Source organism: Labeo rohita, chromosome 17 (genome assembly GCF_022985175.1).
Source record: "Labeo rohita strain BAU-BD-2019 chromosome 17, IGBB_LRoh.1.0, whole genome shotgun sequence".
Taxonomy (NCBI): domain Eukaryota; kingdom Metazoa; phylum Chordata; class Actinopteri; order Cypriniformes; family Cyprinidae; genus Labeo; species Labeo rohita.
The window spans coordinates 1,538,763-1,556,270 of record NC_066885.1 but is presented as its reverse complement, the minus strand read 5'-3'; the positions used below and the strand labels follow the sequence as shown (position 1 = coordinate 1,556,270).

Genomic DNA, 17,508 nt, shown 5'->3' with positions numbered 1-17,508 from the left:
TGCCATCCCAAGAAACGCAGGACGCCTTACCGACCTGTAAGAACACATTTGATTTATATTTTGCTCTCACAGTTTTTTATGTATGTAAAATAAGTTTTGCAACAAAACCTTTATTACCATATTTTTCTGTTTAATGGACATCTCAATATCGTCAGTAAGATTGGAGATTTTGGCCCCCATCGTTATTCCATAAGTCTCATTGTTTAAAATATTAGTATCATTCTAAATGAGAAACCATAAAGCAATGAAATATAAATGTTTGTGAATTCAACACAACAGGAAACATTTGTCCAGTTGAATTTTAGAAAATCATAAATAGTCTTCCCATACAACAACAGCTGAAAGTTAAAAATAATAAAATTAATAATAATAATAATAATAAAAATACAACATAGAATACAGTGCCTTATTTCCCATGTTTTTGAACCGCAAAACTCCAACAAATGCCCTTTCATTTCTTTCCAGACGTGCTTTATCAAAGGCCTCACTGGGAATCTTTACAGACCAGGGAGAATCTGTCTCCAGGTCACTTTGACAGTCAAGAATCTGTGAAAAGAAGAATTAGCTTTGATAAATGATGAATGTGTTTTAATAACTTTAATGCTTCTCAGGTCTTACGTTCATCACATTCTGATCTGAAGAGTAGCAAAAGTCTTCAGTTTCTGTGTTATTGGCTTGTATTTGGAGAACACCAATAACATCCCCCATGTCAATCACTGCACTGAGTTTATTGTTTTTTTCCATCTCCTTCACCAGAGACGTCATATTGTTCAAGGCGTCTCTGCAAAATGTATTCAATCACTTGGTATTCTTTAATAGAAATTTAATTTTAAAAGTCACTAGTCACACACACACTTACGATGCTTTTGCAGGATCAATAAATCCATCCTCGTCTTTAATAATTTCAGGTAGTCTGATATTTGTTTCAGGTTGTTTGATACAGGCAGTTTTGCAGGTCACACACTTCCACTGATCTGGGTGGCCTTTTAAATGCAGAATGTATCCACTTCTTTTCTCTTTAGGACACAGAAATAAATCAAGAATACATTTTATTTATGTCTGCAACTGAGTCTCAAAGATTAAAAATTGTTGAATAGTTATAAACCTAGAAACACTGATCTGATTGTACATGTAGTGAGAACATGCAGGAACAAAATCATTGTAAGCAAGAGCTGAAATACACAGAGTAATATTACACAGGTGTTAAAAATAAAAACTGAATAACGTTCTTACATTTAACTTGCATTACACAATACAATATTGTATTTAAAGGGGAATTTTAATTATGTCAAATGATTGTAATCTAACATACTTTACTTAGGACTTAGTTGAGTATAAATCTTAAGACACAGACTTACTATTGCACATAGAGAGCTCATATTTAGCGTTTCTACATCTCTCTCCAGGATCAACAGCACTTCCTATCCAACAATCTATGAGAAACACAATGCAACATAATTCTCAAATCATACAGTATATGAAGTCAAAGCAATAAAACTTCTGCAGTTTTGCACTAAATGTTTGGATGCTTATAATGACACAGAAAACTGCTTTGTAATCAGTGTTGACTTAATGAAAGTCAGCACACCACTATCTGTTGTCCATCCATCACCAGTTTTATTTTTTTCTCTCACCATATATTTTATTGTTATCAAATTCTGTGTTTTAGCATGTCTAATTATTTGAATGCATACTTAATTTATTCAAATTTATTCTTAAAATAGCCTTATAAAAGGTTTTTTTTTTTACCCCTTCTGTGTATTTAAAATGTTCTGGTTATCAAATGAAGGCATAAAACATTAAGTTCATTTATCTTTTTATATTATTTATTTATATTATTATTGAAAATTAAGCAAACTTTGTTTGGCAAACAAATGGTAATTTACTATTAAAATTAAAACATGGAAGAAATGTTGTGTGATTATACCCTAAAAATACAGTTTGTTTCATTTAATAGGTAGTAGTAGCAATGGCACAATGTCTTCAAGTTAAACTGGACTTTTATTTTGACAAATTCCGTGACATTCCACGTTATTATACACTTCATCCTGTATGAAAGTTGTTTTCATCAGGGTTGGGGCCATTCATGAATTGAACTGAGAATGAATGGTAAATTCCAATTCACTTCCTGGAATGGAATTGGAATTGGAATTGCATGCAGCTGACAGGAAATGGAATTGGAATTGAATTGGAATGTCAGGAAACAGAATTGAAATCAAATAAATTCCACTAAATTCCACTTGAGTTGCTAAATAAAATAATTTGACTTGATTTGCTTAATAGTTTATAGTACATTAAATATTGTAAATCACATAAACAACAAACATATAAAAGAAATGCAAAGTACTGTATGTTTAGTATGTTAAGCATGATAATTTCACAAATTGTAGTCATATTTAAAGAGGTCAAATATTAAATATGATTCTTTTTTGCATGTGTCACTCTGCGTGTCCCTAACAAGATTATCCTAAACTACATTTCCCAAAATTCCATGCAAGGTGAAGGTTCATAACCTGGGAGTATAAATGTAAGCCAGTGAGGGCCCATTTTGAGGGTGGAAGTTTTGGAGATTTTCCTGTTAGTCTGAGTGAAAAGAATTTGATCGTATTTGGATAGCTTTTTGTGTATGATCTTGGACTGTTTTGACAATCTGATTTGTGCATGAACCCTGGACTGCAAAATTAACACATAGATTTGGATTAACCTATTAAACTGACAATGGCTGAGAAATCTGGAATGTCTGGGAAGACCAGTATAATGGATCATTTTGGTGAACCGACTCGTACAACTTTAGGTAAACATAAAGCGATCTGCAATCATTGTGGTATACCTGTTCATAGATCCATCCGAGCTACATCAAATTTTAAACGTCATCTACAGGTGAGTACTGTTTGTGCAATCTTAGCAATGCCAAATTTCAGGAAATAATGATAATTTGATGCAATAAAAAGTGAATGAAATACATGAATGAACATGACTCTTTTTTTTTTTTTTTTTTTTGTGAGTTGAGACATATATTATGTGGTAATCATTTACTGAATGTATAGTACATCCAGAAACGTATCACCACTGTCATTCAATTATTACTTCATAATGTACAGTTCTCATTTTTATTTACTTGCATTTGATCAACTCTATTTCATAGATTACTTGGTATTTATAAAGCATCATAAATAAAGTTCAAATGTATGTCTCTAAATGCAATCACAAATAAATGCTCAGAAACAGCAATAAACGGAATTCAGTGGAATTTCCCTGAATTGAATTCCACTTCCTGTAATTCCAATTAAATTCCAACTCTGTTTCCTGTAATTGTTGTTGAATTCCAATTTCAATTCCATTTCCTTCTTTGAATTGGAATTGAGTTCATTCCTGAATTGACCCCAACCCTGATTTTCCTGTCATCAGTTTGCTCTTACATGACTGCTGCACATTCACACTTGCCCTTATAAACAAGGTTATTCTGCCCTAATTAAATACAAACAAACACTATTCAAGTGGACAAATTCTTACCTTTGCTTAGGCATATCAGTTTTTTGAGGTCATTGATTTGCTCTGTTCGGCAGTTCACAGTAAAACCTGATGTGGATCATGCATAAGGGAAGAGATGAATTATATCAAAACTTTCTCAAAATAAAAACTAATCTAAAATATTCTGAACTATTCTGAGAATAAAACTGTTGTACTGTGATCTGCTCTTCCAAACTCAGTAACTTATTACAGTCCTTACAAGACAATTAACATACAAACTCTATTCAAACAGTTTATCATTTCAGTTATGCATGTGTTAGGATCTGTTAGTTTGCATTGATTGGCCAGCAGTGATGATATAATCATCAATAACAGCAATGATCAACCATGAAAACAATTTTTTTGCAAAGTGCACTTTTTGTGGTGTTGTGGATATATGTGTGTGTGTGTGTGTGTGTGTGTGTGTGTAGGGGTTGTTGTGTATTTTCTTTAAAAAAAAAAAAAAAAACTAAAAAGAACCCTTCAACACTAATACTGCCTCTGTTAATGACACACACCTGCTATATTCAGGTCTAGCCAACATTGGCATTTATATTTCAAAAAATGTATTTTGTTTTCTTCAACCATCTCATTCATTCTGACTTCATAATACTCCTCTTGTTTTGTTATGTTGAAACTGTATGTTTTGCATTGTCCTGAAACAACAGAAAACATTTACATTTGTCCAAAAAAACAAACAAATATATAATATTTGTAGAGTTTGCAATGTGAGAGAGATTTATAAATGAAACAAAATGAAAGATAGTTTTACCTTGTGAAGATATATTTAGTTTGATATTCATTATGTCAACATTCTTTTTCTGTTCATCATCATATGATAGACATTCCAGTTTTATGGCTGGAAAAAAAAAAAAAAAGAAACAGAAATGAACTCAGTAAGTCTGTCAGTTGTTTGTCAGTGTTTTCAGATAATAAATATACAGTATTTACAGAGTCATGTTAGCAGTATTTTTCACATCTACCTGGATTTAAGCTACTTCCATTCCAGAAACATTGATCTGTCATATTGATTTGGATGTTGACTGTCGGGTTGTCAGAGCGAACTAAAGACAACATTTGAGGTTATGTAACATTGTATGACATGATATAAAACTCTGTATTAGATCTCAAAATTTAGATGCTCACAGCCATAATCTGTTTATTTAATCATGTTATTTTTCTTGTTTTCTAATGGGCACCAAACAACATACCAACATACAGTTTTTAAAGCAACATACCTGTCTGGCCTGTAGAACAACAGATGATCATCAGCCACAGCAAATTCTGCTTTTGACAAGACATAATTCCCAGAGACAACAGCCTGTTAGAGACACAAGTGTTTCATTTAGTTTTCTTCAGACAGATCTCATAAAGTTGTAATAATATTCTTGTTAAAATCTTCAGATAAAGTCCATAGTTCAAGAGATGAGGGAGTTTGATGTGTCCACATATGAAGTCATTTGATTATGAGCCGCAGGACACTGACATACAGTTCATTTGAAAACATGCAAATCAAGTTTATTTGGGCTTTAACTGGAAACTTCAGTTAATGTTGTCACGATACCAAGATTATGGTTTCGACACGACACCTGACTAAAATATCACATAAAATACAATAACAAAAATCTAAAACAACAGGAAAAGTAATTAAATGAAGAGTTTATTTGCGAAAACAGACAACTCCATTTTTTCTTCTTCGTTTTTTATTGTTATCATGTATCATGTGTTTTTATTGTTAGTTAGCTGTATTTTTTTTTACTTAATCAAAATAACCCAGCTGCAGTTTGACCGAGATTAATTGGAATGCACAATGAAAAAACATGATTTTTGAAAATTGTTAAAGTTGTTAAAAAATCTGTGAAATGAACTCTTCAAATAATAGATGACCCACATTGAACTTACAGTTCATTATGTTATCTATTAATTAAGACGAACAAAAATAAAACTGATATCTCTCTCTTGACCAGTGTGTGTCTGCTCTGCTTTTTTGAGCATTTAAAAATAAACTAGAAATTTAAAACTTGCCAGTGTCACCACACAGACCTATGGTGAGTCACTACGAATCTATGATAGAGTCGAGGTAAATACAGATCTACAGAGCTAAAGGTTTAACCCAAATTAGACAAGTTATTATTGACCTCAATTGCTCTATCAAACTTATAGGGTGGAAAAAAAGAAAAAAGTTTATTTGTCATTAAATAAATACTCATTTGACGTATATTTGAGCCATGAGCTAGTGTTGCAAAATAAGTCTTATTTCAGTCATTTTATTTCATGATAACAATTTATATCATGATATAGGCATTTTTGTTATTTTTACTTTTTTATTAGTAATAAGAACATAAATGCAAGTAAATAACAAAAGGAAACATACAATAAAACAAAGATACAACACACAACTGTCTATTTAACAGTAGCATTTAGGTAAGAAATAGTAGCCTACAGAAACTGAATAATCAAAAAGTAAAAATAAAGCACTGCATAGTCTTCACTGTATGAATTAAATATGCATCAATCATTATTAAAACTAAATGAATGACATTCACATATTTATAAGTGTCACTAAAGTAAATAAATGATTTTGGAGTCAGTCCATCATGATTAATAAAATTACATTTTATTAGCTCCTTTAAAATCATACGAGAAATATTTTGAAATGTAACAGAAAATCATAAGAAACATAAAACAATGACTGATTCACTGATTCTGACTATTTTTTGTTGTTGTTGTTTTTTTTGTTAGTTGTGTTTCCAGTAACCAAATATGTTTCATATCCGTGTTCGTGAATATTATTAACCTGCTGTATCAAATGAGCATGGAGATGTCTGAATCCACAGGCATGCGGATATTACTGTCATCCTGAAGATGTACATTTTTTTTCTAAATAAGTTTCAGTGTTGTTTGAGTCACTCTGACACACACATGATGATTAAAATGCTTAAATCGAACAGCAGAATATCAGATCATATCAGAGATTTGAAAGCACAATTCAATCCTTCTACAAATTTTTAGTAACAATCAACAGATATTTGTCTTTTGTTTTGAGTGATTTCAGTAAAACTGACCCTTTTAGGGTCATAATTCTATTTTAGTCTAAGAGAAAGAAAGTCTTGACAAAAAAAAGCCTAATTATGTCCTAATTATGCTAGTTATGAATATTTTCATACACAGCATTAATGCTGGATTGAGCGATTGTTGTGTTGGAGTGAATGTGATAGTAATACAGGAAGAGGAAAAACCCTGAAACAAAGATCAGAAAAACTTATTTCAACTAATTCAAATACATTTCAGATATGATTAATGTCATTCGTATTTTTTAAACTGAATAAAATCAGACTTTTGCTCAAATCAGTGTATGTATCATCATAACCCTCTTAGAATAAATAAATATATATATATATATATATATATATATTTGTAATTAAATAAAAAGTAAACAAAACTTAACTTAAAAATATAAGTAAACATTAAAAATAATTAAATATTATAATTTGTTGAAAATCATGAATGAATTAAAATAATTAGCTGAAATCTATTAAAAAAAAAAAAAAAAAAAAAAAAAAAGTATTCTACTAAACCAGATGCACTGATGCATGTGATTGTTTCTCACCCTGAAATGAGTTGAGCACAGTGAATATGTAATATGAGGGAATGATCATCGCTCCATAACTGAAGAACATCACAGACCACGTCAGACCGAAGAGCAGGAACAAACTCAACACCATCATCAGCTGCTTTCTGAACGTCTTTCTCTTGCCGTCAGTCGCTCTTATGATTCTGGCCTGAACGAGCTTAGTGACGATCATGATGAAGATTCCTGTCGTGAAGGTGAAAACTAAAGCGTAGTAGCCGATGTTCACTATGTAGTGAATGTAAGGATTTGTAATCCAGCACCTGGAATTAAAGAGAATGAAATATTATTTAGAAGACATCCAGAAGACATTCATAAATGTATTCATTTGTGATATCACAATAACTTACATTCGTGTGATTTTTTTTTTTTTTTTTTTTTTTTTTTTTTTTTTTTTTCAGCGTTTAGGATCACTGCTTTATATCCTCCTACAGAAACTATAACTACGACTATCAGAGCTGGACACACTGAAAACACACAGAGACAAGGAATATTATAGTGAAAAACAACAACAAACTAAAACCATAACAATAATAATAATAATTATTATTATTATTATTGTTATTGCTACTGAAAAACTTATTTCATTTCAGCTAGTTTAGTCAAAGCATTTCCCATTTCCATTTAGTTTAATTTTGATATGCTGAAATAACTAAAAGAAAAAACAAAACAATAATTCTCTACTAAAATAAGTGTTCCAGGGCTGGTTGCACCAGCTAGACGTAAAAAAGCTGGGTGTAAGCCCTACACTGGGTTTTGCAACGTCCAACTTTACGATAAATATTTACACCTGTTGCAGCAGCTAAAACTACGATCAGGCGCAACTACACCCGGCGTAGACGATGCACGTCCAACACATTCTCCAGCAGTGATAGCTGAGACACATCCACACTGCAGTGGCTACAACTGCTGATATAAAACTGAATTGCTCAAGACATCATAACAAGTGAAGCCACTGCGAAATAATTTCATTAACTAAATATTTCCTAAACTAAATAAGCCGTGTTTTTGTATCTGAGGTCTCCCTGCACATTCCCATGACATATTTCTTCAGACTAACACTAAAAATAAAGGCGACAGGTTAAGTAAAATTTGTGTACAGTGAACGTCTTTCCTGAGGTAAATGTGAATTTACGTGACAATTGTGCATTTTAGCCTACTGACATCTTTCTGTAGCTGAAAAACCACATTTATAAATTGTATTTTGTGACAGAACTGACCGAATTTGAAAGCTGAGAAGTTATTTCTGATTAAAAAGTAAGCACAAAACTTACTGCGATTATTGGATGGCAGGAACGCTGCAAATGATGAGAGGAATTAAAGACGTTAAGTATTTCCAAGCATTTATACTGTCCCAGTAAGATGGCGAATAGAAATATTAAGGGAATAGGCCACATTATCCTGCCCGAAAATACCATAAACATTACAGTTGGCGTCTGCAAAAATTAATTAAAAATAAATCATGTCTGAGCAAATCGTGACTTTTCCCTTTATGCCTACCTTTGTCTAGGCGTAAGATTTAGTCTCAGATGTAGCACTACGCCGAGATGGTGCAACCGGCCCCAGATGCTCTTAAACAGCTTGAGAAAAGGACAAAACCAACCATAAAATTTATCATGACAATATATGACTTGTGTGCAATTTTTTTTTTTTTTTTTTTGGGTGAACTTTCAGTTGGACTAGATGGTTTATTTTAATAGGTGTTTTGTTGCTGTAACTCACCCCAGCCCAACACGGTGATCTTCCTCATGTAGTTTGTGATGGTGACGTTCTGTCTGATGAGCCATAAGTACATATGAAGAGCTTGAATGAAGAACCAGGTGAATGAGGCCAGCATGGAGTAATGCAGGACCAGCGCTATGAAGACGCACGCAGTGTTGTCTTGTGTGTTAGCGACGCTCTCGTTTGACAAAAACGCAGCATTCAGTAGACACAAAGACACAAACATGTTCATCAAGATCTTCGTGGCCTGATTTGATTTGGCTTTCCTATTAAAACATACAAACAATTGTTTTCTTTGTCATTATTTGTGAAATTCACTAGCAATTTCTGAGACAAACAGTTTCTTTATGTAGTTATTATTGATTACTAAACAGCAGTAATTATATGGTAAACTTTAAGATACTCTACTGTAGCAGGAAATGCATGAATAAAGCGATGGCCATAAAAAATATGAAGATGCCGCAGCCGATAGAAGTGATAGAAGTCGGTGATTCTTGATGTGGCGCTGTGATTTTTACATTTGGCAGATGCTGAAGGATCAGAGTTGTATTTGTTTATTTTGTCATCTTTTACACATTCACTGACATGTAGATGTGGACTGACAGACTGATCTTGATTTAACAGAATCTTTTCTCATTAAAAGTTTCTCACCATCAGCACTGCAAAGGTTGTCAGATGTGAGCAGGAGCACTTTATGCTGTTGTTGCTGATTTCTGTTTCACAGCCGAATGTCGTCCAATTAAGTCGTCCTTCAACCAAATGACAGAGACAAATGAAATGAATTATAAACAATAAATTATAATAATTAATTGCCATTATTGACACTGATCAATACAGTAATAAATGAATGTACCTTTGCCATCCCAAGAAACACAGGACGCCTCACTGACCTGTAAGAACACGCTTGATTTTTAATTTGCTTTAACAGTGTAATATACTGTATGTATAACAAGCTTTGCAACAAAACCTTCATTACCATGTTTGTCTGTTTAAAAATCATTTCAATATTGTCTGTAAGGTTGGAGATTTTGACCCCCATCGTTATTCCATAAGTCTCATTGTTCAAAACAGTGTAAATATTTGTTTCATTCTAAATCAGAAACCATAAAAAGAAAAGAGCAATCATAAATCAAATGTGTGTGTGTGTGTGTGTGTGTGTGTGTGTAAATGCAATAAATCAAGAAACATTTGTTCAAAAGTAGCATTTGTGAAGAATCTCAAAGAATACCATTTCAATACAACAACAGCTAGAAGTTACATATATTTCATGAGTTCACCCTTACATCTAATCTGGTTGAGTAAACAGTAAGCATATTTTGGCGTGCTGTCCTGGGGGAGGGCTCTGAGCCCGGAATATGGACCGAACCCAGACAACTGCCCCCATCCCAAGTATAGGATGAGGATAGATTAGGAGTGAGGAGTTGGGGTGGAGGGAGGATGCCGAAAAACAGCCGAATGACGGAGGTAAGTCGGCTGTGTGCATATATATGACTTGTGCTAGTTTGGATGATTAGCTAGACGAGTTGCACCTGTGCCGAATTAGTTGATAATCTGATCGTGCTCCTCCCAAACTTTGTTATCAAACATCATATAAATAAAAAAGAATATATCAGAATACAGTACCTTATTTCCCATGTTTTTGAACCGCAAAACTCCAACAAATGCCCTTTCATTTCTTTCCAGACGTGCTTTATCAAAGGCCTCACTGGGAATCTTTACAGACCAGGGAGAATCTGTCTCCAGGTCACTTTGACAGTCAAGAATCTATAAAAAGAAGAATTAACTTTGATAAATGATGAATGTGTTTTAATAACTTTAATGCTTCTCGGGTCTTACGTTCATCACATTCTGATCTGAAGAGTAGCAAAAGTCTTCAGTTTCTGTGTTATTGGCTTGTATTTGGAGAACACCAATAACATCCCCCATGTCAATCACTGCACTGAGTTTATTGCTTTTTTCCATCTCCTTCACCAGAGACGTCATATTGTTCAAGGCGTCTCTGCAAAATGTATTCAATCACTTGGTATTCTTTAATAGAAATTTAATTTTAAAAGTCACTAGTCACACACACACTTACGATGCTTTTGCAGGATCAACAAATCCATCCTCGTCTTTAATAATTTCAGGTAGACTAATATTTGTCTCGGGTTGTTTGATACAGGCTGTTTTGTTCCCTTGACTACAAGGAGTATTTGGTTTATTGCAGGTCACACACTTCCACTGATCTGGCTGGTCTTTTAAACGCAGAATGTATCCACTTCTTTTCTCTTTAGCACACAGAAATAAATCAAGGATGTATTTTATTTATTTATGTCTGCAACTGATTCTCAAAGATTAAAAATTGTTGCATAGTTATAAACCTAGAAACACTGATATCAACATTGTGATGTTTTATCAAAGCATGTTTATCACAATTCACATTTTCTTAGTGATAAGTTTCTTATTATCACAGTCCAGGTATTAATGAATAATGAGCACTACAACAGAGATAATCAGATTTGTATCCATTTACCTATACCATGGTCAAGAAAGAAAAAAACACATGGGATTTAGTGGATTTAGTTGTGAGAACATGCAGGAACAAAATCATTGTAAGCAAGAGTTCAAAAACACAGAGTAATTTTACACAGGTGTTAAAAATAAAAACTGAATAACGTTCTTACATTTAACTTGAAATTCCCTATATATCTAATTCCAACTTAACTTGGAATTAGATAGATAGTGTAGGTGGACACTGGCAGGCTGTTTGATGAAGATCTTCCTATCATTGCCGAGGAGGGGAAGGCTGAGTCCTCACAGTGACGGCAGGGTGTCGTCGGACGTGGACAGGGAAGTCCGAAACTATTTTATTCACCCTTTATGATTCATGTGCGTTGTTGTTGTGTTTAGCTATTAGTGATTTTTGTCTCCCTGAATATAGTATATTGATTGCCTGTGCTGGTTCTTACACATAGGGCATGTGATTTATGCTTGGAGTTTCTAACTACGGGTGCTGTGTATGAAATGGCTCACTATTTAATGTTTGCTGTGAATTTGAAATGTGTGCTCACTGATTAATGAGCTTATATGACTGGTGTACGTGATCAAGATATTTATCTGAGACAATGCCATATGGCTGCTATTGTTGTTGTTAATAAAGTATATTCTTGGTAATTCTTACTTTTGAGTGTGTTTGAGTGCTCCTCCCGGACCAGACCGGGTTTGGACTAGGCTTGCCACGATAGACGGTGTTGACGGTGTTACCGGTTTTAAGACGCAACACCGGTGACATCACTTTTCCACCGTGACACCGTCCCCACGTTTTTTTTTTTTTTTTTAAGTATTCGTTTTTTTATTAAATATTTATTTGAATTAAATGGAAAATATAATTCTAAATAATTTACTTAAGACTAGAGCATGCACTATAATTAAAAACTGAACATGGCTACATTGCGTCATATTTCATTTATCGAGTCGAATTTACAGAAAGAGAATGGCGTTGTGTTTTTTTTTCGTTATGTTAATAAAAGTTCTGTTTAATATCAGTGATTTTTATTTTTTATTTTTGTACTTTCGTTGTCGTCCATTCAAACAATTGACGCCGAATTGCCAATTCCCGCAAAACTGAAAGTGAAAGTATAATGCGCACGCATTTATAAGCTATTTAAACGCAGAGGAAAAGAGGAAACCCCCACCCCCACGGTGATACCGGTATTACCGGTGTTGTCACATGTCGATTAACCGGTGGGGAAATTTCCTCATCGTCACAACCCTAGTTTGGACTCAAAGGTGGTGGCAGTAGGTACTAATTCGAAATAGAGAAGTTCAATAGTGGCCCCTAGTGGTGGCTGAATTTATTACAATATGTTGAAAACAGCACAACCGCATGGAGCAAGGAAAGCAATGAGTCCGGCCCGAGCCCATCTTTTTTTTTTCCCCTTCTCCCAAAACGGCTTATACTACTGTTTTAGCAATTATAATAGTTCAGTTTTGTATGTAATGGCAAAGTGATTATATTTCGTTGCGGTTTTTTATTAAGTTAATTTTGAAAAACGTTTGGAGCATTTTTTGTTCGTTAAATATAAGTTTTTTTTTTTTGTTTTGTTTTTTTAAATTAACGACCAAGCGGTCAGCGGCAGACAGTGAGTTGATCATAGACTATGTTTAATCAGTTTTGCCTTCTTAAATCACGACCAAAGTAAAATTTATAGATATGAAACAGTTAAAGCATATAACAGTTAACTAACATTTATTTTTTATTTTTTATTTATTTTTTTTATTATAAACTACAACAAAACATATACAGTTATAACAAGACATCCAAATAAACTAAATGAATAATAAAAAAAAAATTGTAAACATTAGTTGCTGAAATGATCTGTTGCATAAGATCACGTGAGGCGCTCCCTCCTTCTTGATAATCTTAATAATATCTTGTTGTGTGTGATCTAAGTGTCTTAATCTGATCTGTAATCTGATTTATGTTGTTTATCTTCAGTAGCAGTTGGGGTAACACTTTATTTTACGGTTTCTTAACCATCGCTTATTAGCATGCATAGTACTAGAATATTAGCCATTTATTAGTACTAATAAAGCACATATTAATGCCTTATTCTGCATGACTTTATTCTACATCCCTAATCCTACACAGTACCTAAATTTAACAACTACCGTACTAACTATTAATAAGCAGTAAATTAGGAATTTATTGAGGGGAAAAATCGTAGTTACTAGTAAATAAGTGTTCCCTATTTTAAAGCATTACCACAGTTTGACCACACAGACACACAAACGCACATACAATGATGTACAACAAAACTACTTCAATACAAAATCTGTAAATTGTGAGTTTTGCACAAAGGAAGTAAAGGAAAGAAACAACAACTATTCAAATGCTGTCTTTATTGGTAACAGAAGTTTTTGAGCTTAATTTTGGTGAGATTACAGTTTCCCCTAAAACAATGCCTGTATAAATCAGTTTAAGAAAACAGTCTAAGGATGTCTGAGACAAAGAAAGCCTTCTGTCATTAGTATGCTAGTTTTTAAAAATTTTCTACAGCGTTAATGCTGGATTGAGAGCTGATTGTGTTGGAATTGTTGTTTTCTGGATCATCTGAGAAATGACCCGCAACGTCATTGCGAATGTGGTAGTAATACAGGAAGAGGAAAAACCCTGAGAAGGGAAAAAAAAAAGAATCAGAGAAACTTATTTCAACTAATTCAAACACATTTCAGATAAGATTAAAGTTATTTGCATGATTTTTTTTTAACTAACCAAATATAATCAAATGGTTATATGATTGGTCAAATGAATCATATAACTCCATTTAAAACCCCTTATAATTAATAAAATAATTGGGGGAAAAATACATTTGAATGCATAATATTTCAAAAGTACTTCTAAATAAAAAAAAAAATACTAAAATCATTAATAAATTAATTTAAATAATTTAATTAAAACTGTAGAAAAACAGAAGTATTCTACTAAAGCAAATGCACGTGATTGTTTTTCACCCTGAAACGAGTTCAATGCAGTGAATATGTAATGTGCGGAAATGATCATCGCTCCATAACTGAAGAACATCACAGACCACGTCAGACCGAAGAGCAGGAACAAACTCAACACCATCATCAGCTGCTTTCTGAACGTCTTTCTCTTGCCGTCAATAGCTCTTCTGATTCTGACCTGCACAATCCTAGTTAAGAGAGTGATGAAGATTCCTGTCATGAAGATGAAAACTAAAGTGTAGTAGCCGATGTTCACTGTGTAGAGTATGTAGGGATTTGAAATCCAGCACCTGTAATTAAAGAGAATTAAATATTTAGAAGACAATCAGTAAATTTATGAATGTGTGACATCAGAACAACTTACATTTGTGTGATTTTTCCAGACATTGCATTTAGGATCACTGCTTTATATCCTCCTACAGAAACTATAACTACGACTATCAGAGCTGGACACACTGAAAACACACAGAGACAAGGAATATTATAGTGAAAAACAACAACAACAAACTAAAACCATAAAAATATAATAATAATAATAATAATAACTATAATTATTATTGGGGCCAAGCACCGAAGGTGCGAAGACACCTATTGTATCTGTTGGCGTTCTTATTCTTCTGCTCTTGAGTCTATGACAGCCCAAACACTGCAAAAAATGCTTTTCTTACTTAGATTTTTTGTCTTGTTTCCAGCCAAAAAGAATAAAAATTCTTAAATCAAGAAGGATTTTGTAGACAAGCAAAAATTATTGTCTTGTTTTCAGAAAAAACAAGTCAAAATTAAGTGAGTTTTTGCTTGAAAGAAACAAAATAATCAATCAATCAAACAAGCAAAATAATCTTGTTTTCTGCTTGAAATAATCTCAATAGATTCTTTGGGTCAAGCCAAGAACACTGATACCCATTATGCCAATATTGGCCAAACACCCTGTCCACCATTCTGATTAATGTACAAAACCTACTTTTTTGAACTTCTCCTAGACCGTTAGTCTGTTTTTTTTTTTTTTTCAGAAATTTGACTTGAATCATCTTCAGACCATGCTGGCAAAATGTTATGGATTTCGTGTCGATATATGAAACGGTTTTAGTTTAACGTATCAACGAATTTGCTGGAAAGATACCAAACTGCATCCGAGGCTGTATCTCTGCAAAGCTTTAACATATTTACACCAAATTTTATATGTGCCATTGTCACTTCACTCTGACCACGCCACATCAATTTGATAACAGCACCACCTATTGGTCAGAAGTAATACACCATTCATTAAACATTAATAATCAAAATTTCCAAAAATGCATATATCTTCTGATTGTATTAGCCTATTGTAATAAAACTCAATCGATCGGGATACACCAGTTATACCACAGTTGGCCAAACATCCTTTCCAAATATCAAAGCAAGGTGCGCACATACCCAAACCGAAACCCAAAAAGAGGGCCCAGGTGCAGGACAAAAAAAATCAGAAATTAGTAAAGAACAAGCTTAATGTCTGCACACTGGTGCTGCTCCATAGAAATTTATTGAAGACAATGTTTCGACCACTAGGTCTTCGTTAGGTACACAACAGTGTGCGGACATTAAGCTTGTTCTTTATAAACTTCTTTTCCGCCATCTTGATGAATGTACAAAACCTACTTGTTCGAACTTCTCTTAGACTGTTGGTCCGATTTTTCACCAAATTTGACTCAAATCATCTTCAGACTGTGCTTAAACACAGTTACGGATTTTGTGTCGATAGACAAAACCGTTTTCATACAGTGCCACTTCACATTTGAGGCATGATGCCAAATTGACTCTGAGGCTGTATCTCTGTAAAGCTTTGAGATAGTGACACCAAACTTTATGTGTGTCATTGTCACCTCACACAGAACACATCACATCAATTTGAAAACAGCACCACCTATTGGTCAAAAGTAATAAGCCATTCAATTGTATTATTATTGGTTGTATTTATGATTTTTCAGCCATTTCAACTGATATCATCCTAAAATGGCTTTAATTACTCGTTGTAGTTGGTCTGTTGCTCTATGCCATGCTTAGGTCCTCATTCTGCCTCTTTTGTGCTTGGCCCCACAATTGCTGCTTGCAACTATGTTTATTATTATTGTTATTGCTACTAAAAAAAAAATATTTAATTTTAGCTTGCTGTCAAAGCATTTACCATATTCATTTTGTTTAATTTTGATATGCTAAAAAAACTAAAACTAAATATAATTCTAAAAACAATATAGGCATATTTATAAGTAATAATAACACTACTAATAAAAATTATGTATATACAGACATCAAAACTTAAAAAAATTACTACAACTTGAAAAATGAAAACGAAATATTACAATAAAATTGATTCTAAATATTAATAAAGAGCCAATAGTATCTTAATGATACTAAAATACGTGTTCAGATGTTTTTAAAGGAACAGTTAGAGAAAAAGACAAAACCAACCGTTTCAAGTTCATATAACTCGTCTGCAATATATTTTCTTTTTCATGTGAACTTACAATTGGACTAGATGGTTTGAAACTGGTTTATTTTAATAGGTGTTTTGTTGTTGTAACTCACCCCAGCCCAACACGGTGATCTTCCTCATGTAGTTTGTGATGGTGACGTTCTGTCTGATGAGCCATAAGTACATATGAAGAGCTTGAATGAAGAACCAGGTGAATGAGGCCAGCATGGAGTAATGCAGGACCAGCGCTATGAAGACGCACGCAGTGTTGTCTTGTGTGTTAGCGACGCTCTCGTTTGACAAAAACGCAGCATTCAGTAGACACAAAGACACAAACATGTTCATCAAGATCTTCGTGGCATGATTTGATTTGGCTTTAAATCAAGAAACATTTGTTCAAAAGTAGCATTTGTGAAGAATCTCAAAGAATACCATTTCAATACAACAACAGTTAGAAGTAAAATATATATAAATAAAAAAGAATATATCAGAATACAGTACCTTATTTCCCATGTTTTTGAACCGCAAAACTCCAACAAATGCCCTTTCATTTCTTTCCAGACGTGCTTTATCAAAGGCCTCACTGGGAATCTTTACAGACCAGGGAGAATCTGTCTCCAGGTCACTTTGACAGTCAAGAATCTGTGAAAAGAAGAATTAGCTTTGATAAATGATGAATGTGTTTTAATAACTTTAATGCTTCTCAGGT

The 17,508-nt window shown here is 33.4% G+C and overlaps 1 protein-coding gene across 4 annotated transcripts in view; it reads right to left on the bottom strand.

The window, feature by feature from the left end:
- Positions 1 to 17,508, bottom strand: part of LOC127179684 (adhesion G-protein coupled receptor G2) — a 178,849-nt gene that overhangs the window by 3,580 nt on the left and 157,761 nt on the right. The window contains exon 14 of one of the 4 annotated variants that reach the window (XM_051133367.1): positions 8,864 to 9,129. The exons of the other annotated variants lie outside the window; for them this stretch is intronic. Within the exon in view, the coding sequence (XP_050989324.1) occupies positions 8,864 to 9,129 (266 nt within the window). The remainder of the gene's footprint in view (positions 1 to 8,863; positions 9,130 to 17,508) is intronic. 4 annotated transcript variants of the gene reach the window in all.